Here is a 21,428-nt window from a genome sequence, read left to right as displayed (position 1 = left end):
TGACTAGACAGGGGAAACATTTACCTTTTCATGTTACGCCAGGGGTCCCAACTAGGGGGAGAACATCTGGGAGGCCCATTTTTTGGCTTCCCCAGGGTCCGGAGGCTTCCCTCAGGCCTCTGGGAGGGTGGAAATGGCCTCTCCCGTGTTCTGGAGGCTCTCCGGAAGCTGGAAACAGGCCCATTTTATGACTTCCAATACTTCCAGTAGGGCCAGTTTCCCCCCTCTCAGAGCCTCCGCGCAGAGCCTACATTTACCTGTATCAAAAATGGGCTGCATGGAGGCTCCTGGGAGGGCCAGACAGTCGGTTCCAATACCAGTTCGGTGAACCAGATGCAAATTTAACATCCGGTTTGCCCGAACCGATCCGAACCGGTAGAATCCCGCCTCCCCTGGTCCCAATCTGTGGACCTTGGCCCACTAGTGGGCTGTTAGGGATTTGCAACCGGGCCTCAGAAACAGCTGGCCCTCACAGGCGCATCCTCACTTTTCCAAGCAGCGGGTGAGTGTGCATGTGTGTGCTCCATTTAAGCGAGCAGTAGACGTGGGTGCATGCCGCTTGTGCAAACGGAGGTGCACACCAGTGTGCCTGCTTGCCGGCCACTCACATGGAACCAACCCCTCCCTCCCCCCCCTCCCCCCCACCAGTCTGCAAAGCCGGAAACATTGGAGAACTCTTGTGTTAAGCTCATTGGCTAAATAGACTAAGCCTCCCTAATGATCAACGTCCCTTGTTGTTGTCTTTTGGTAGCAACTGCTGAAAATCCAAGAAGAATTAAATAACAAGAAGTTGGAACTCGAACAAGCAAAGGAAGAGCATTCTCACACTCAGGCCATGCTGAAGATCCTGCAGGAACAGGTGAGTGGCGTGCAAGGTTGGTCCTTTCTGTTCGGATAAGTCTCTACAGCGATTCAAGCAGCCAAGTTTGAACCCAAGTGCACACCGAATAGGGAAGCTTCAGCAAGGTGTTACTCCGGGTAAGTTGATATTGGTCTAGGATGAGGAGAGATAACTTCAATCAAACAGGCGGTAGTGACGTTTTGGTTAAGTGATACATAAACGATGTGTTCATTAGATAGGAACTCCTCTCCACTCCTCCACTGCCCTCCACTTCACTTCCCTCTCTCCCTTCTCCTCTCCGCTTCTCTCTCCTTCCCTCTCTTTCCTTCCCCTCTCCTCCCCTCCTCTCTCTCCTCCCCTTCTCTGCTTCCCTCTTCTTCCATCTCTTTCTCCTGTCCTCCCCTTCATTTTCCTTTCTCCTTTTCTCTTCTCTGCTTCCGTTTCCTTCCCTCTCTTTCCTTCTCCTCTCCTCTCCGCTTCCCTCTCTCCTTCTCTTCTCTGATTTCCTCTCCTTCTCTCTTTCCTTCTCCTCTCCTCCCCTCCCCCCTCCCCTCCACTTCCCTCTCCTTCCCTCTCTTTCCTTCTCCTCTCCTCTCCCCTCCCCTCCACTTCCCTCTCTTCTTCTCCTCTCCTCTCAATTTCCAGAACATCTATAGCCTATTTTCTATATTTTATATACTGTATGTATATATTTATTTATTTTTTATTTATTTATTTGATTTGCCAATTGTTTACAAGATAATAAGTATAAGTGTATACATAGTTGTGAATACATGAAATGGGTACATATAAGAAAAATAAAAGAATAAGAGAAACAATAGGACAGGTGAGATTCTAGGCAAATGTTGGTGCGCTTATGCACGCACAACTATAATGACGTGTGTGTGTGTGTGTGTGTGTGTGTGTGTGTGTTTTCTTAAGTTTTGACAGACAGACAGACATGGTATTCAGACTTTGACAGACATTTTCCACGACATTTCCCAGATGAACACAACATAGAAGCCTGATGATGGCAGGTGAGATTCTGCCGAAATGTTGCTAGATAGAACTTTAAATAGCACAACTATAAAGACGTAGAAAATACCTGAACAAAGCTGAATAGATAGATAGATAGATAGATAGATAGATAGATAGATAGATAGATAGATAGATAGATAGATAGATAGATAGATAGATAGATAGATAGATAGATAGATAGATAGATAGATAGATAGATAGATAGATAGATAGAGATAGAGAGAGAGAGAGAGAGAGATAGATAGATATACATATACATATAGATGATATAGATGATATAGATATATAGATATAGATATAGATATAGATATAGATATAGATATAGATATAAAATCTAGTTCACAAATCAAACTGCCATCTTCCTCCAGACCAGAAGTTCATTATAACTCTAAAATAAAATAAATAGCTGTCTGCCAATTAGAGAGGAACCACTGAAGCTATTTTCCACCATTTGTCAGAAACACCGTGTTTTCCCTCTTTGGGGTTATATGATTATGGTAGGGCCGTCAGATTCTGGATGTGGGAATAATGTCCCAGAGGGTCGAGACTCGAGACAGGATTAAAGAGCCACAGTGGCAGTTGCTCCTTGTACTGCAAATCTCTGAAGTGGATGGATGCAGCTCTTGCGTAAGCACTCCTTGTCCACGGCCATATAGCTCTGAGCCCATCTTCTCACTGTGTCCCACCTAACTCCAGTCTTCAAGGAGAACACGAAGACCCCAAGCAAGAGCAGCTACTCATCCTCCTTTTGAGGGAACTCGATGGCTTCAAGATGGTTGAACTTTCCAGAAACTGGCCATTGGGAGCCGAGGCAGCAACTGTGTAGACAGGAACCGAGAGTTATTGTAGCCAGCTCTGTTTCAGCTGAAGCTGATAAAATTTGGTAATTCTATTGTCTAATTGAAGTTAATCCATTCCTGATTATTGAGAGATTAAGTAGCTGCTGAAATTAAGAAAAGGATTGGCCTCGGTAACTTGCCTTTATGAAACAGTAGAGTGCTAACAAGGGCAGAAATCTGTTTTTTATCTGTTTTATTTCAGATTCTCGGAAATATGTTTTTATATATTTTTTTAAAAAATATTTTTAATAGTTGTTAATGTTTTAAAAGATTTATTGGTCAGTTTTGTTGTATGCTGCCCAGATTCACATGCTTTTGAGATGACAGTTTGATAAATTGGATAGATAGATGATAGGTAGGTAGGTAGGTAGGTAGGTAGGTAGGTAGGTACATAGATAGATAGGTAGGTACCTAGATAGATAGGTAGGTACCTAGATAGATAGATAGATAGATAGATAGATAGATAGATAGATAGATAGACAGACAGACAGACAGACAGACAGACAGACAGATAGACAGATAGATAGATAGATAGATAGATAGATAGATAGATAGATAGATAGATAGATAGATAGATAGATAGATAGATAGATAGATAGATAGATAGATAGATAGATAGATAGATAGATAGATAGATAGATAGATAGATAAATAGATGATATAGATAGGCAGGTGATAAAAGATAGATAGATAGATAGATAGATAGATAGATAGATAGATAGATAGATAGATAGACAAAGAAGAGTTCTCCACTCCTCTACTCGTTGCAGAATACCTTATGCCACCAGACTCGAAATTCTAGACCTAGAAAACCTAGAACTACGCCACCTTCGGTCCGATCTAAATATCATACATAAAATCATACATTGCAATGTCCTACCTCTCAATGAATAATTCAGCTTTAATCATAACAATACAAGAGCACATAATAGATACAAACTCAAGGTTAATCGCACCAAACGTGGTTGCAGGAAATACGACTTCAGCAACAGTCAATGTCTGGAATACTCCACCTGATTCTGTGGTTTTTTCCCCAAACCCCAAAAACTTTAGACTGTCTACTATTGACCTCGCCCTTTTCCTAAGAGGTCTGTAGGGGCGTGCATAAGCGCACCAACGTGCCTACCGTCCCTGTCCTATTGTTTCTTTTATTTTTCTTATATGTGTCCATGTATTCATAACTATGTTTTTACTTATACCTATTATCTTGTAAGCAATTGACAAATCAAATAAAATAAAGGGGTAGACAGACAGATAGAGACAGCTATGTCTCTCGAATGTTTAATTCAAGAATATTTACTGATGGATAAGTAGTTTTGCATATATGGTAACTGCAGTGAGATTATTATAGCCACAAAAATGTAAGACTGCAGAAATACCCACAGTGGGGCAGAGAATGGGGAAGACTGGCTGAGTTTGCAGAAATAGCATAATTGGTTTGTTTGCTTAAGGAGGGAACTACAATTGCTTTTATAAAAGACTGGACTCCCTTCAAGGACTTTTATTTTTTTTTTTAAAAAAAAAATTTTTTGCTGAAAACGGACAAAGGGAATTGGTGATTTTAGGATTTACCGATTAAGGGTTGTTTAGGGGAAGAAAGGGAACCATGCTATTCAGAGGTGAAAATAGCAGTCATTATAGTTGTAAGGGCTCCTGCAGCTATTTTTCTGAGGTCTTTTTCCTGTCCTTCACTTTTTTCTTTTATTCTTCCATATCTTTTTTTTTTTTCATCCTTGGTTTGCTCTTTTTGTGTTTCTGTGGGTCTTTTCCATTCTGTGCCAAATAATAAATCTTTCATAAAATTAGGCTATTTAAGGTTGTTTAATTGAACGTTTGATCTCACAATGGAGCTCCCTCTGCCTCTATAGAATAGCCATTTTCAGACGTTTGTGTACTTGTTAGAGAAAGCAATTAGGAAGAAATGGAAGGGACAGAGAAGTAGCATCTAAGGCAGGGGTGGGCAAACTTTTTGGCTCGGGGGCCGCATTGACTTTTAAAATTTGACAGACGGGCCGGGTCAGCACAAGATTTTTTGGGAATCGCCCCCACCCTTCCCCCCTCTTCTCCTCCTTCCTCCCCTCGGAGGCCCCCTGAATCAGGAGTTGCTACCGCCGCGCGCTCCAGTCCCGCGCCTCGGGAAGGGAAAGGCAAAAAGGAAGAGCTGCGGCGGTGCTTTGCAACGGGAGTAGCGGCACCGGAGGCTCAGGCTCAGCGGCTCCTGGTTTTGCCTTTTCCTTCCCAAGGCAACGCGGACTGGAGCCGCACGGAGCTGCGCCGGGGTAGCAACTCCTGAAAGCCCCAGCCGGACACCTGAGCGGAGCCCGGGCAAAACTGCCTGTTGCTGCTGCCGGAGCACCGCCAGGTCGCTCCTCCAAGCAGCCTGCCCGCCCACCGGGCTTCCCTCTGCCGCGCGGCTCGGGGCCAGGCGCGAGCGCCCGCAGTTAAAAGGAAGCCGAAGTTGCTGGGAAGTTGCTTGGGTGCTGGGAGCAGGCTTTTAAAGTGCCGCCCGAGCAAAGTTTAAGCAGCCCACCCGCCCGCCGGGCTTCCCTCCGCCGTGTGGCTCAGGGCCAGGCGCGAGCGCCACGAGTTAAAACGAAGCGGAAAGTTGCTGGGAAGTTGCTCGGGTGCTGGGAGCAGGCTTTTAAAGTGCCGCCCAAGCAAAGTTTAAGCCTGGAAGCCCGAAATCCGAGCAACTTCCCAGCAACTTCGGCTTCGCTTTAACCTCGTGGCGCTCGCGCTCACCCCGAGCCGCACGGCGGAGGGGAAGCCCGGAGCGCCACCAGGTCGCTCCTCCAAGCAGCCCGCCTGCCCGCCCGCCCGCCGGGCTTCCTCCGCCGCGCTCAGGGCCAGGCGCGAGTGCCCGCGAGTTAAAACGAAGCAGAAAGTTGCTGGGAAGTTGCTCGGGTGCTGGGAGCAGGCTTTTAAAGTGCCACCCGAGCAGGACCGCCAAGCTGGGAAACGGGCACCAAGGCAGGGCAAGGCTCCACCAGCAGCGGCCTAGCTTTAGGTGGCTCCAAGCAGCCCGCCCGCCCACCGGTTGGAACCCTTCCCGCTCCTCGGCGGGAAGACGCTCCAGCCTGCAAGCTTTGCCTTTGCAAAGTTTAAGCCTGAAGCCCCGGAAAAAAGGGGATCGGCGGAACTCACCTTCGGAGAGGTTGCACTCGAAGGTGATTTCGAACTCCCAGCCGAGGCCTTTGCAAATTTCTTTTCTTTCCTACCCCTAGATCGCTCCGCACTGTTTTGCAGCTTTGGGGGCCACGCGGCACAGGGCAATACGCCACGCCCAGCGATATTTTTTCAGGGGCGGGCCGGATTGGACAGACCAATGGCAGCGATTTTTTTCAGGGGCGGGCCGCATTGGACAGACCAACGGGCCGGATGTGGCCCGGGGCCGTAGTTTGCCCACCCCTGATCTAAGGTAATAAGGTGTGAGTTTATTAGTCATAGAAGCAACATGATGCTATTCATTTCAACATCTCATTATACTGTATCTTTCTCGTCTTCCTTTTTTCCTGCAAAGGCAAACATCTCTACCCCCACACCATGTACGCACACACATACACACACACAAAACCCCCCACACACACACACAGGGAAAGAGAGGGGGTGGGGGCAGAGAGAGAAATAGATGGATGGAATTCTGATTGTTCGGAGAAACACATTAATGAATCTACACTGTATTTTTTGTAGCTGTGAGCTGCTGGGAATCTAGCATTCTTATTTATCATTTCATACACCGAATAACTGATTTTTCTTTCTCTCCCTGCTCGGCTCAAAGCGGATTCCAATTTGTGGGTGGGAGAGGTAAAGCCATCAACGTGGGGATAAAATGAGAAATAAGCTTGTGACCCTTTCCTAGTTTTTATTTTATTTTTTTGTTCTCTGCTGAACAAAGTTACACAGTATGGTGTTACAGCCTCATTTTCTGGCTGATATTAAAAAAAAAAAATCTTTCTTTGCAAGGCCCTGCAAATATTTGCTTTCTCCTCTTTTCACTGGAATAAAATATCTTTTGCGGGATAGTATTTAAAAGTGTGTTCATAGTGGCTCTGCTCGGCACATTCGACCACCACACGCAATAAGGATTTGTCTCCCCTGGAAGAATAGGTGGGTTTAGTTAATGAAAATACCCCAGTCATTTTTCTGTGGGAGGGAGAAATGCCACTGCAAAACTAGGAGATTTACATTTCACTAAGCGTAGGTAAATTTAGCTGCCTTCCCAGAACCAGGAATTTTTCTGGAAGTCCTCAATCCTGCAAAATTCTAATTTCCTTTCGAATAAATCTGCTCCAGACAACAGTTTGTGTCTGTGTGTCTGTCAGTCAGTCAGTCAGTCCGTCTATGTCTATGTCATTTATCTATCTATCTATTCTATTCTAATCTATCTATCTAATCTATCATCTACTTATCTATCTTATCTATCTATCATCTATCTACCAATTGCCTATCTATCAACAATCTATATCATCTCTCTCTATCATCTATCATCTATCTACCTATCATATGCCTATCTATATCATCTATCATCTATCTATCGTCTATCTATCTATCTATCTATCTATCTATCTATCTATCTATCTATCTATCTATCTCAATCATCTATCAATCAGCTATCTGTCTGTCTATCTTTCTATCATCTATTCATCATTCATCATCTGCCTATCTATATCATCTCTATCATCTATCATCTATCTATCATTCACCATCTGCCTATCTATATCATCTATCTATCTCAATCATCTATCAATCATCTGTCTATCTATCTTTCTCTATCATCTGTTTATCATTTATCATCTGCATATCTATATCATCTATCATCTATCTATCTATCTAATCTATCTATCTAATCTATCTACTTATCTATTTTATCTATCTATCATCTATCTACCAATTGCCTATCATCAATTTATATCATCTATCTCTATCATCTATCTATCATTTATCATATGCCTATCTATATCATCTATCATCTATCATTTACCATCTGCCTATCTATAACACCTATCTATCTATCTATCTATCTATCTATCTATCTATCTATCTATCTATCTATCTATCTATCTATCTCTATCAATCGATCTATATCTATCTCAATCATCTAATCAATCATCTGTCTGTCTATCTATCTTTCTATCTATCATCTATCATTTATCATCTGCCTATCTATATCATCTATCATCTCTATCATCTATCTATCTATCTATCAATCATTTGTCTATTTATCTATCTATCATCTATCATATAATTATCAGGGGTGGGATTCTATCAGTTCACACCTATTCACTAGAACTGGTTGTTAACATCCTAAGCAGTTGGGAGAACCGGTTGTTAGAAGAAATTACTGGCCTAATCCTGTAAGGAAGGCAGGAAGGAAACATTCTGGTATTGCTTACAGAAACTGCCTCTCTGTTAATCCTTATTACATTCTTGGCAGGACTAGACTTCCTGTCTCAGGAACTTCTCTGAAGTTTTTTTTCCCCTCCTTTGCTGGTCCTTTGCTTGTGTGGAGTGAACATTTAAAGTTACAATGGCACTGAAAAAGGTGACTTATGACCATTTTTCACACTTACGACTGTTGCAGCATCCCCACAGTCATGAGAGGCCAGGCGAGGAGATGCGTGCCTCGATGTGAGTGACATTGAGTTGGCCACACCCAGCCAATAACATGAACACTAAGCCATGTCCACCCAGTCACATGACCACCAAGCCACGCCCACAGAACCGGTTGTTGAAAAATTTGAATCCTACCCCTGCTAATTATCATTTATCATCTGCCTATCTATATCATCTATCACCTATCATCTATCTATCTATTTATCTATCTATCTTTTCTATACTGTCCATCTCTCCTGCGTGACACAGCATAACTTTATACATTTGAACACTTACTTGAGGTCTGTCTGCAGTTGTTTACAGGTTCAAAATAAGAAAACAGCTGCAAAGGCAGCTGCAGATATCTGGGCATCCTTCTTTTCGATTCTATATCACTCCTAAAACATAAAATGAGTCCCCATAAAGTTGTTAATAAGGCCCCAAAGAGGAAAGACTCCATAGGCTGACAGGGGATGGTCCCAGAGATACGCACCCTGAACTTCCCTCTCTCGTCTCTCCAGCTGCGATAATTGTTCTGTCTCCTTTCAACAACCGCAGCCTCTTTTGAACAGCTGTCTGATCGTTTGAGGTGGAAAATAATTCACTCATACAAAGCAGGGAAAGGCGATTAAAAAAAAAAATCTATAAATGCTTCCACCTAGCAATTTCAACTCTGAGAACTATTGTTAAGAAATGGAAGCTTAGAACTGTTGGACTCAGGAGAAGGAAAGCTAGAAGACATATAATAATCTATATATAGAAAAGTGAAATACTACTCACACATCATCACGAAATCTCCAGGATCGTAAAGCCTACAAATTTGAAATTGGGCACATAGGTTCCTCTTGGCTTCTAGGTGCTCACTTAAGAAAAGATTTCTCGAAATGACCATCAGAGCATTAGTATTTCCTATATTATTATTAACACACTCTGATGCTAAGGAGTCCTACTCCCCCTCTCCACCTGAAAAGAAATCTCTTCTAAATGCAAAACACAAGCAGAGGAGTTTCAGTTTTAGTTTCACAGCTTTAGTACAGAACAGTTGAGCTAAGCCACGCCCAGGCTCCTTGTTGTCTCCTTCTTGCTCACACAGCAAATACTGTTTAAGTTTCCAAACAGCCTTCAACTCTCTCACACACTGACAGGACGCTAGCCAGATGAATACCAATGGATGCTGGGAGGCAGGGGCAGAAATTTTTTTAACCTTATTTTTCTCCCCCAAAACTAAGCCCGACCACAAAGTAAAACCTCTCTACTAGACCTGGCTGAAAACTGGTTCAAAGTGGAAAATGGAATCCACAGATTTCTTGAAATGGCCTGCTGAAAAATTAGCTGGCCTGGAGTCAGTTCTCTCCAGATCTACAATACAGCATAGATAATTATCCAACAACGATCAGCCTAGGATGCAACTCTCTTCTCTGATCTGACCAAATGTATCTTTTCTTTTATGTACACTGAGAGCATTTACACCAAGACAAATTCCTTGTGTGTCCAATCACACTTGGCCAATAAAGCTATTCTCTTCTCTTCTCTTCTCTTCTCTTCTCTTCTCTTCTCTTCTCTTCTCTTCTCTTCTCTTCTCCTCTACTCTACTCTACTCTACTCTACTCTACTCTACTCTACTCTACTCTACTCTACTCTACTCTACTCTACTCTACTCTACTCTACTCTAAGAGGGTTTTTTCCCCTCCATCTTGGCCATTTTAAGGCACGTGGACTTCAACTCCCAGAGTTCCACAGGCAAGCTGGGGAATTCTGGGAGTTGAAGTCCGCACATCTTAAAAGTTCCCAGGGTTGAGAAACACTGGATTAAGAAGAACAAAAAAGATTGAGAAAGTTGGCGAGATCGGATGCAAAAGGTTTGCAGGTGAAAAGGGAGTGTGGAAAGCATTTAGTACAGTTGATGGTGAGCCTTTTTGTTGTGGTGTGCCGAAAGCGTGAGAGATAGCATGCATTTGTGCCGGGACCCACAAGGCAATGCGTCCCCCCTGCACAAGCACACGCAACACACACACCCCTTACCTGCACTGTGCATGCGTACGCCTCCCAGCTGATTTTTGGCCCCTTGGAGTCCATTTTCAGTCTCCCAGAAGCTCGAGGGAAGCCTCTGCAGCCTTTGGAGGGCGAAAAATGGACCCATTTTGGCACTTCCGGTATTTCCAGAAGGCCCGTTTTTCGGCCTCCAAAGGCTGCAGAGGCTTCCCTCGAGTCTCCGGGAGGGCGAAAACAGCCTCAAATGGGCTGAAAGTCAGCTGGGAGGCACGCGCATGTGCAGTGCAGGTAAATTTGGCTGGGGCTTATATACCCCCACAAATGGCTCTGCACGCCACCTATGGCATGCATGCCATAGGTTTGCCTTCACGGACTTAGTAAATGTAGTAGAAGCAACAGGCATAGAAAAAGGAACTGTAAGAATAGAAAAGTATACAAAAATGTTGGTGTAAACTGGAAGTAGCTACAGCTTTCTCCTCCTCTCTTTCCTTCCTTCTGCTTCCTCTGTGTCAATTTTCCCCCATTGTTTTCTTGAAGTAGAATGATGAGAAGATACACATTCACAGGTAGTCCTTTATTTACAATCACAGTTGAGCTCCAGATTTCCGTTGCTAAGTGAGACGGTGGTGACGTGAGTTTTGCCCCCATTTCACTCACCTTCCCTCCCATGGGCGTTACGTGACTCACTGCCATGTTTAAGCTAGTAACACGGTCGTTAAGCGAATTTGGCTTCCCCGTTGACTTTACTCGTCAGAGGCTCGCAAAAGGGGATGCCATTGCAACCGTCGTAAGTCCATGCCAGTTGCCAAGCCTCTGAAGATTGATCATGTGACCACGGGGATGCCACAAGGGTTGTAAGTGTGAAAAGGGTCATAAGCCGCTTTTTCAGCGCCGTTGTGACTTTGAACGGTCATTCAATGATCTTTTTTATAACCGGCATGCTTGCAAAACTGCTGGAGTGTTGCAATGGCTTAGAGGTGGAGCCTCTCGCCGCACAATCAGGAGACTGTGAGTTCGATCCAAGGTAGAGGCAGATATTTCTCTGTCTGGGCATGATTAGAATTTACAGTATCTGCTGTAATTTACAGTATCTCCACATTGGCAACAGGAAGGACATCCAGCCAAACACTCTGCTAGCTCCATTCAGTTGCCGCGATTCCACCCCGTAAGGCAGGGGTCCCCAACCACCGGTCCATGGACCGGTACCGGTCCGCGGAACAAGTCCTACCGGGCCGCTGGTTGCTGGGCGCCGCCATCTTTTTATGAAAAGTGCTTCGGTGAGCTTTTCCGGTAGAAAGCCATTTCACCCGGAAAAGTGCTCACCTCGAGCAAAGCTCACGAGCGCCGCCATCTTTTTGATGAAAAAGTGCTTCCGTGAGGTCACCGGAAGCACTTTTTCATCAAAAAGATGGCGGCGCGCAGCTGATGCCGGTACCTGGCCGCGGCATAAAAAAGGTTGGGGATCACTGCCGTAAGGGATGATGAAGTAAAATGAAGATGATGATGCTTGCAAAGCTAATCTCTTGCTGTACACTTTCCAGTAGGATGGCTCCATCCCCCCCAAAAAAAACAGAGAGTGCTTTTCTGCTCCAACACAACCACATAGCCTTTCCTCAGCATTTCAAACATGTTTATGCAATCACTGGCATTTGATTTAATTCCCCCCAAGAATATTTCTCTGTCTTTTTTTTTTTTTTCTGGATAGCCCGCAGCCACCCTGAACATGGAGAAGACATTTGGGTTTCAACAACTGAAGCCATCAAATGAGCTGCTTTATCTTCCTGATAGGTTCCTGAACAGAAAAAACCATCAAAAATGGCCCAAAAACTCATAACTCAGAAGCAATTATGAGCTGCCTGCTATTTAGCTACCAGCAACTTTGCAATTGCTTGCAAAGTTCCAAATTAATAGCAGCCAAATGGGAAATGAAAGCGTTTATTACTCTTGAAAACCGATTTTGCACCCTTCTTATGCCTTGAGTCGGCTTCCTAATCTTATTTTTTTTTTAAAAAATAAAATAACGAGCCTCGGCTTTCTTTTATTTTATTATTATTATTATTATTATTTTTAAAGCCAACCTATCAGATCTTAACTAGGTTGCTTTCTAACTGGTTTCGGCAAACAGCTTCATTAGAGTCCTACGCTCCATATATTTTGTTCATTGTGTCATTATAAATCAACAATAACTGTGTGCGAAATGCTGCTAATCATGATTGTGGTTTTTTTTTTCCTCCCCCTCTCTTTCGCAGTTAAAAAAAAATGCCAAGGAGTTGGAGACTAATGGCCATGACGAATCTCAGGCAAACGTAGGTACAACTTTGGATTTGAGTTTTTGAAATAAAAAGCTGGTTTATTAATGGATTAATGGTCCTAACAGAGATTAACCTTTTGCGGAATTGAAGGCGTGCTACCCGGAGTGTTTATTTCAAGATAAATGAACTGATTTTTATTTTATTTTATTTTTTTTAATTTGCCTTGCAAGAATTAACGGCTGGCTTGCCTTGCCACATTTATCATGGCAAAGGTGTCTTTTTAAAAAAATATTTCTCGTTGCTGAAACATTTATATGCATGGGATTGAGAAATGTGCGTAGCCCAGTTTGTGTACAGGTGTTCAATGTTCAGCCCTGAAGTTTCAGAAGACGATGGTTTTTGTGGTCCACTGGCAGCCTGCAGAGACAGCAGCAGAATCGGACAGTGGGGAGGAACATGGGCCAGTCCTGGAGTCTGGGGAGGGCTCGGACGAGGGTCCTGCGTCTGACAGAGAGATGGGGCCAGGGCCAGTTGAGAGTTATGTGCTGACTCCGGAGCCTCCAGAATCTGACAACAGCGAGGCAGAGGAACAGAGGGAGCCTGTTTCCAGTGCGCGCTTGCACAGAGCTGCCAGAAGGCAAGAACTGTTAAGACAAAAGGGGTGACTCAGGAGTAAGGCTTGGAGGTGATTGGCTCCTCCCATAAGACATAAAGGAGGAACAAAGGTAGAGAAACCTTTGCAGGAAGCAAAGTCGTTCGCTCTGTTCGGATTAAACCTTGAAGCTCTGAGTGAACTTTGTATTTCGGTTGGCTTTTTACAGTTCATTTGGCACTTTAGTTGTTGGCAGCAATTCAAAGGAGAGAAAGGTGGATGCTTATCTCGAGGGACTGTTTGGGACTCCTTACAGGCTGGGAATGAACATAATTCCCAGCCGTTGAAATAAAAAGAGGGTTGGATGGAATAAGCATGTGATTAATTATGGTCTCAGGAAGCCTTGTTCAGAATAGGTTTTGAGGTTTTAATTTCAAGAAGTTCAGCATTCTAGATCTCATGTGAAGAACGCAATCTTCCTGTTACGTTTGGCTTATTTTTTATGTATGTTCAGACTAAATAAAGCAAATTATATCCACCATCCAGGTTTTTTTTCCAGGGCTGCTGACAATACAGGCAATCCTCGATTTAAGGACAACAATTGAGCCCCAAATTTCCACTGCTTAAATGGGTTTCGACTCATTTTACGACCTTCCGTGCCACAGTTGTTAAGTGAAACGCTGAAGTTCTTCAGTTAGCAATGAAGTCGTTAAGTGAATCTGGCTTCCCCGGTTGGCTTGGCTGGTCAGAAGGTTGCAAAAGGGGATCACATGACCCCTAAGATATGGCAATTGTTAGAAATAGGAGTCAGTTGCCAAGTCTCTGAATTTTGTTCACGTTCAATGGTTATAAGTATGAAAAATGGTCATGTCACTTTTTTCAGTGCCACTGTGACTTTGGATGGTCACTAAATGAACTGTTGTAAGTTGAGGACTATCTGTATAGCAATAAAAACAATATGGAGGGCATGCATAAGCGCACCAATGTGCCTACCGTCCCTGTCCTATTGTTTCTTCTTATTTTTCTTATAGGTATCCATTTCATGTATTCATAACTATGTTTATACTTATACCTGTTATCTTATCATCGCTTGACAAAGTAAATAAATAAATAAAAAATAAAAAATAAAATAAGAATTATTTTAAAACTGAAGTGGAATGGAGTGGAGTGGAGTGGAGTAGAATAGAACAGAACAGAATAAAATACAATAGAAAAGATTAGAAAATGAACACAACAACACAGAATATAAAAACAGAACAGGAATAGAATAGGATAAGATAGGATAGGATAATAGAATAATAGCATAGCATAGCATAACATAGCATACTTGGAAGGGACAGAACAGAACAGAAAATGAACAGAACAAAATAGAAAAACAAAATAGACCAAAACAGAACTGAATAGAATACAAAAACAGAATATGTCCGAACCAACCCAAAAAAGAACAAAACAATAGAACAGAACAGAAAAACAGAATAGAGCAGAACAGAACGATATAACAGAACAGAATAGAAAAAACAGAACAGAACAGAATAGAAAGACAGAACAGAATACAATACAATAGAACAGAATATAGGTGTGATTAGACGCACAAGGAATTTGTCTCCAGTGTAGAAACAGAAAAATAATCATAGTTTACAGTTTGAGGAGCTTATAGCATCGATGTCCTTTGCAAAATGGCATCTTGACCCCTGTGATGTCATCATGGTTTGACCCAAATCCCCATCCAATGGTCCAGGAAAGCCAGTTTCGTCCAGGGAATGACTGGGAGCCCCACAAAGGAAAAGCCCAGGGCGACAGCAGCCACAATTCAATGCAAATGGGGGAAAAAATGGGTTGGAAAAGGTATTATAAATACCTGACAAGATTTCGGTAGTTGGTCTTTGTCGCACAGTTGCCCTGAAGCCTATTAATTTGAAAGTCTAATCCTCCAATGAGAATTCGCTTCTCAAGCGCAGTGAAGCCGGGGAAAGTGCCCTGCGGAAAGAGAGGCCGTCTTTCTTACTCAGTTGCATCTCTCTCGCACACACACCTTGGTCGCGTGGCAAAGGAGAAGCAGTTTTCTTTGTAGTGGCTTTCCCCTAATGTTTAAGCCCCCTAAGAACAAAGGAAGAGGATGTGTGGTGCCTGCCCAGAGGTCTAACGCTTGGTAAAATGAGCACATTTGATATAATTCTCCTCCTTTCCGTACCTACTCACAGGAAAAGTGCAGAATCAGAACTCAGATGTTGTCTTGACTGCCAGCTCTTCCCGGTTTTCAGAGCATGTAGGGCAAAAATGTCACATGTCAATATTTGACATCTGTAGCTACATCAGAAAAGATCCTTCCTCCCTCCCTCCCTCCCTCCCTCCCCCCCCTTCCTTCCTTCCTTCCTTCCTTCCTTCCTTCCTTCCTTCCTCTTATTCTGCCTCCTTCTCTTATTCTTTCTCCTTCCCCTTCTTTCCTCCCTTCTCCTTCTCTTCCTCCTCCTCATTTTCCTTTTTCTTTCTTTCTCCTTCTTCCCTTTTCTTTCTCCCCTTCCTTATCTTTCTCTTATTCTTTCTCCTTCCCCTTCCTTTCTTCCCTCCCTTCTCCTTCTTCCTTCCCTCCCTTCTCCTTCTTTTTCTTTCGCTTTCCTTCCCTCCCTTCCTCCTCTTCCTTCTTTTCTCCTCCTTCCTCCCTCCCTTTCCTTCTTTTCTTCTCTGCTCCTTCCTCCTTCCTCCTTCTCTTCTCTTTCTCCTGCTCCTTCCTTCCTTCCCTCCTGCTCCTTCTCCTTCCCGCTCTCCTTCTCTTTTTCTTTCTCCTCCTCCTCCTCCTCCCCCTCTCTCCCTCCTTGTCCCTGTCCCTCATCCAGAAATCCCCCGTTGATGCTACCAATCAATTAGACAGACTCATGGTCCAAGTGTCAGGCAGCTTCTTGTTCATTCATCCCCACCTCTGCCACCAGCTGATGCCGCCAACTGAAGAGCCCAGTCACTCCTACTTGGCCACCCGTTCTTCCAATTCATTTGCCAATCGGCTCTCCAGGGATGACCAGGACAGATCAGGTGTAGGACTTCTCTCCTAGATTTCTGGTCAGCCAACCCCTGTTGTGGTCCGCCGGCAGCTGTTGGAGCTGGCAGCAGAGTCGGACAGTGAGGAGGTTGGGGAGGAACATGGGCCAGTTCTGGAGCCCGAGGAAGGCTCGGACGAGGGCTCTGCGTTGGAGGCAGAGCTGGGCCCAGGGCCGTCTGGCCGCGGTCAGCTGCCTTCAGGGTCGGATAGCAATGAGGCAGGGGAGCAGCTGGAGCCAGTTCCCAGCCTGCACATGCGCAGAGCTGCCAAAAGAAAAGAACAATTACGAACTAAAGGTTGACATGGGAGTAAGGTTATAGGTGTATGCTCAGTGGCCCCTCCCATAGGGATTAAAAGAGGAGCGAAAGGGGAGGGGGCTTCTGCAGGAAACAATCGGTTTGTTGCAGCAGTGTGGAGATCTGCCTGTGCATCTCAGAAACTCTGTGCCGAGTCCTTCCTTGTCAGCACTGTGTTTGTAAATATTTACTTGGCAGCTCTCCAAGCTAGATAAGGTCTGTGCTCCTTAATCGCACTCTTGAAAGACTGTTTGCCAGGCCTTTGGCTGAATGTGGATACAAGAAATTCACCTTTATTTCATAAAAGGGGTTTTGCCGGGACAAAGAGTCAGCTTAGTGCTTTTTGAGGAAGGCAAGGTCAGAACAACCCCTTTGGTGAAGGACACAACATCCCTCAAAGAGAATGCAAAAGAAGACAACCTCGATGCTTTGTTGGCATGTGTAGGCTCCTTCCTTTCGTTATGTTTCCCAAAATTCTTACTGACCTTGAAAGAAATCACAATTACGGACTTGAAAAGAGTTCCGGAGAACTTTAGGTAGGATGTGGTCAACCCAACAAGTGCCATTAACATGAAATACAGGTAGTTCTAGACTCATAGCAGGCTATTTAGTGACGGATTGAACATACAACAGCCCTGAAAGAAATGAGTTATAACCAGGGGTGGGATTCAATTTTTTTTAACAACCGGTTCTGTGGGCGTGGCTTAGGTGGTGGGCGTGGCTCGGTGGTCCTGTGACTGTCTGGGCATGGCCAACTCAACATTACTCACATCGAGGCATGGATCTCCTCGTCTGGCCTCTCATGACTGTGGGAATGATGCAATAGTCGTAAGTGTGAAAAATGGTTGTAAGTCACTTTTTTCAGTGCCATTGTAACTTTGAATGGTCACTCCACACAAGCAAAGTACCAACAAAAGAGGGGGGAAAAACTCCAGAGAAGTTCCAGAGACAGGCAGTCTAGTCCTGCCAAGAATTTAATACGGGTTAACGGAGAGGCAGTTTCTATAAGCAACACCAGAATGTTTCCTTCCTGCCTTCCTTACAGGATTAGCCCTGTAATTTCTTCTAACAAACCGGTTCTCCGAACTGCTTAGAATGTTAACAACCGGTTCTAGTGAATAGGTGCGAACCTGTAGAATCCCACCCCTGGTTATAACCATTTGTCACACATGACTTTTGCATCCCCCCGGTCACGTGATTCAGCCACTTGGCCACTGACTCATATTTATGACAGTTGCAGTGTCCCTGTGTGTGTATGTGTGTGTGTCGCACGATCCTCTTTTGTGACCTTCTGTCGAGCAAGCATCAAGATTCGCTTAACAACCATGTCCCTGATTTAAGAACTGTAAAGATCCCCTTTAATGCCGGCGGCGAGAGGAAAGTCATAAAACGGGGCCAACAAACCCGGTGCTCAACACATGCCTCGCTTAGCCACAGAAATTTGGGGCTGAATTGTGGCCATACTTCGAGGACTACACATCATTGGGAAGGGGTTTTTCTTCGGATGAAGAGGAGGGACAGAGGGGAGCCCGGTTAAGGGCACCAGATGGCAACTACTTCTTCAAAGCCCTGGATAGTTTAAACGTCCCGGCAACTCGTTGGAGAAACGTGAACTGCGGAATTACATACGTTATTAAAGGGAGGTTGACAATCCTTCCTCCCTCGAGGCGCGTCTCTGTCACCGAGTGTTTTGCAGATCAAAATGTCTGCCAAGGGAAGGGTTTGGCTTCGTTCTCCGCATGGTTATTAGTGGTCTGTAATGCCTTTAATGGGATTAGTACCTATTTGATACATCTGACAAGCTGGATTTAGCACAAATACCCACCTGGTAGTCAGCGCGAGATCCAGGGGACACGAGGAATGGCAGAGATACTCCTTCCATAATTTAGACGTTAATCTTTGGAGAGGTTATTTTCAATTGGAATAAGAAAGCAGATTGGGACAACTTCTCTCTCCCTCTCCCTCTTTCTGTCTCTGATTCTCTTTCTTTCTCTCTCTCCCTCTTCCTCTCTCTCTTTCTCTTTCCCCCTCTCTTTCTCCCCCTTGTTCTCTCTCTTCTCTCTTTCTCTCTCTCTTTGTTTCTCTTTTTCTTTTTCATTCTTCCTCTCTCTCTCTCTCTCTCTCTCTCTATTTCTCTTTCTCTCTCTTTCTTCCTCTCTCTTTTTTCTCTCTCTCCTTCTCTTTCTCTCTCTCTCTCTTTCTCTCTGTTTCTCTCTTTTTCTTACTTTTTCTCTCTTCCTCTCTCCCACTCTTTCTTTCTCTCTTTCTCCCTCTCTTTCTCTCTCTTCTCTCCTCTCTTTGTTTCTATTTTTCTCTTTGTTTCTTTCTTTTTCTCTTTCTCCCTCTCTCTCCCTTTCTTTCTTCTTCTTTCTTTCTTTCTTTCTTTCTTTCTTTCTTTCTTTCTTTCTTTCTTTCTTTCTTTCCTTCCTTCCTTCCTTCCTTCCTTCCTTCCTTCCTTCTCTTTCACTCTGTTCCTTTCTCTCTTCCTCTGTCTGTCTCTCAATCTTCCTCTCTTTCTTCCTTTCTTTCTCTTTTTCACTCTTTCTTCCTTTGTTTCTCTCTTTCTCTTTCTTTCTTTTTCTCTCTTCCTCTCTCTCTCCACTATGGAGGATCTAGATAAGTAACCAACCAGTCCTAGGAGTAGTATGTAGATAGAACTTCCACAATTAAAAAAAAAAAAAGTAATTCTTCTACAGGAAGTCCTTGGGTTACAACAATTCATTTAGTGACCGTTTGAAGTTACAACAGCACTGAAAAAAGTGACCTATGACCGATTTCCACCTTTACGACTGTTGTCTCAACCCCGTGGTCACGTGAACAAAATTCATATGCTTGGCAACTGACTCGTTCTTATGACGGTTGCAGTGTCACGACATGATCCCTTTTCGTGACTTTCCAATGAAGGAGGGCCAGATTCACTTGAACGACCATGTTTCTAATTTAACATCCGCAGTGTTTTGCTTCATGACTGTGGCAAGATAGGTCATAAAATGGGGCAACGTCAGCTCAGGAAATGTCTCGCTTCTCAACAGAAAGTTGTAATTTCAGTTGTAAGACAAGGACTACCCATATTTAATTTTATTTCCCCCAGAAATTGGGGAAGTCCTCTCTAAACTGGTACCCCATGGAACCCCAAGTTCACTTCTGTGAATGGTCCACCCACTCAAATACTTCTCCCCCTTGCCTGAGATCTTCTCTTCTTCTGTTGTTTTGAGTTTGGTATTCTTTGATGGACTTCTCCTCCGTCACTTCCTTATCGTATAATCATCATTCTTAATTGCTCTGGGAAGCTCCAATAAGTTTCCCCTCCGCCCATTTTCTTCGGAGAACATTTCGTTGAGAATAAATATTTCATCCTCCAGTTGTTTTTGTTTTTTTCTGATAGCTTCGACATGTTGTAGTCATTTATTAATGGGTTTCCATGGTGCTGGCCTGGAAAATGAGATACAACAGGACGAAATGCCAAGAGGAAAAAACAATTTCATAATAATAGTCATGATGATAATAATACGGGGGAAGGAAATTGAAAAAATATTTTAATCTGTCTCCAGCACCGTTGAAGTTAAGGCTGGGATGGAGATAAGCCATAATGAAAAGCTACCGTGATGTGACATAGTCTGGAAAGTAAACAAGTACATTGTGGTAGTGAGCCTGAGCAAAGGTCTGGTAGTAAGGTGCTAGACCAGTGATGGCGAGCCTTTTTGTTGTGGTGTGCCGAAAGCGTGCGCACACAATAGTACACACCATGTGTCTGCCGGCACCCACAATGCAATGTGCATGCAACACCTACCCCCACACCCCCTTACCTGCATTGCGCATGCGCGAACCTCCCAGCTGATTTCCGGCCCATTTGAGGCCTTTTTCGGCCTTTCAGAGGCTCAAGGGAAGCCTCTGTAGCCTTTGGAGGCTGAAACACGGGCCCCTTTTTCAGCCTCCAAATAATGGAAGTAATGAAACCGGAAGTACCGGGAGTGACGAAACGGGCCCATTTTTCGGCCTCCAAAGGCTGCAGAGGCTTCCCTCGAGCCTCTGAAAGGCCGAAAAAGGCCTCAAATGGGCCGGAAATCAACTGAGAGGTGTGCGCATGCAGAGTGCAGGTAAGTTTCGCTGGGGCTCACGTGCCTACACAAATGGCTCTGCGTGCCACCTGTGGCATGCATGCCATAGGTTTGCCATCATGGCCCTAGACCATCTTACTACAGGTAGACCTTGAGTTACAACAGTTCGTTTAGTGACCGAAAAAAGGGACTTAGGACTGCTTTTCACACTTATGACCATTGTAGCATCCGCAGAGTCACGTGATCACAATTAAGAAGCTTGGCAACTGGCATGTACTTATGATTGTTTCAGTGTCCTGGGGGGGAGGGGGTTTCACGTGATCCCCCTTTTGTGACCTTCTGCCAAACAAAATCCATGGGGGAGCCAGAGTCACTTCACAACTGTGTTGCTAACTTAACAACGGCAGCGATGCGCTTAAGAACGGTGGCAAGAAAGGGGATAAACGGAGGCTAAACTCACTTAACAAATGTTTCGCTTAGCAAATGGAAATGTTGGGCTCAATAAGTTGAAGACTACCTATACCTCCCTCACCATTTGTTCTGCTCCACAACTTAACTGGGAGGTATTTTTAATCTCTTTCAAGCTGACCCAAAGGTGTTTTTCAAAAGACAACTGGACTCTGGTTGTTTTTTTTCCCTTGAAGACGTTTCGCTTCTCATCCAAGAAGGTTCTTCGGTTCTGACTGAAGGGTGGACGATGGAAGGGTTTGTATTCCTGGCAGTCATCTGGTTGTTAGCGCTCACTCTGAGAGTTGTTGGGACGTGGTGGCTCAGTGGCTAAGACGCTGAGCTTGTTGATCCGAAGGTCGGCAGTTCAGCGGTTCAAATCCCTAGTGCCACATCATGGAGTGAGCTCCCATTACTTGTCCCAGCTTCTGCCATCCTAGCAGTTTGAAAGCATGTAAAAAATGCAAG

General features: G+C 44.2%; 1 protein-coding gene across 2 annotated transcripts in view; it reads left to right on the top strand.

Moving 5' to 3' along the window:
- Nucleotides 1-21,428, top strand: part of ENOX1 (ecto-NOX disulfide-thiol exchanger 1) — a 478,008-nt gene that overhangs the window by 443,023 nt on the left and 13,557 nt on the right. For both annotated transcript variants that reach the window (XM_087967587.1, XM_087967588.1), the window contains exons 13-14: nt 752-859; nt 12,531-12,587. In XM_087967587.1, the coding sequence (XP_087823713.1) occupies nt 752-859; nt 12,531-12,587 (165 nt within the window). The remainder of the gene's footprint in view (nt 1-751; nt 860-12,530; nt 12,588-21,428) is intronic.

Source organism: Notechis scutatus, chromosome 5, assembly GCF_049901735.1.
Source record: "Notechis scutatus isolate UNSWTSFEM ecotype Mainland chromosome 5, rNotScu1.2, whole genome shotgun sequence".
Classification (NCBI taxonomy): Eukaryota; Metazoa; Chordata; class Lepidosauria; order Squamata; family Elapidae; genus Notechis; species Notechis scutatus.
The sequence above is the reverse complement of the archived record's forward strand: the minus strand, read 5'-3'. Positions and strand labels throughout refer to the sequence as shown.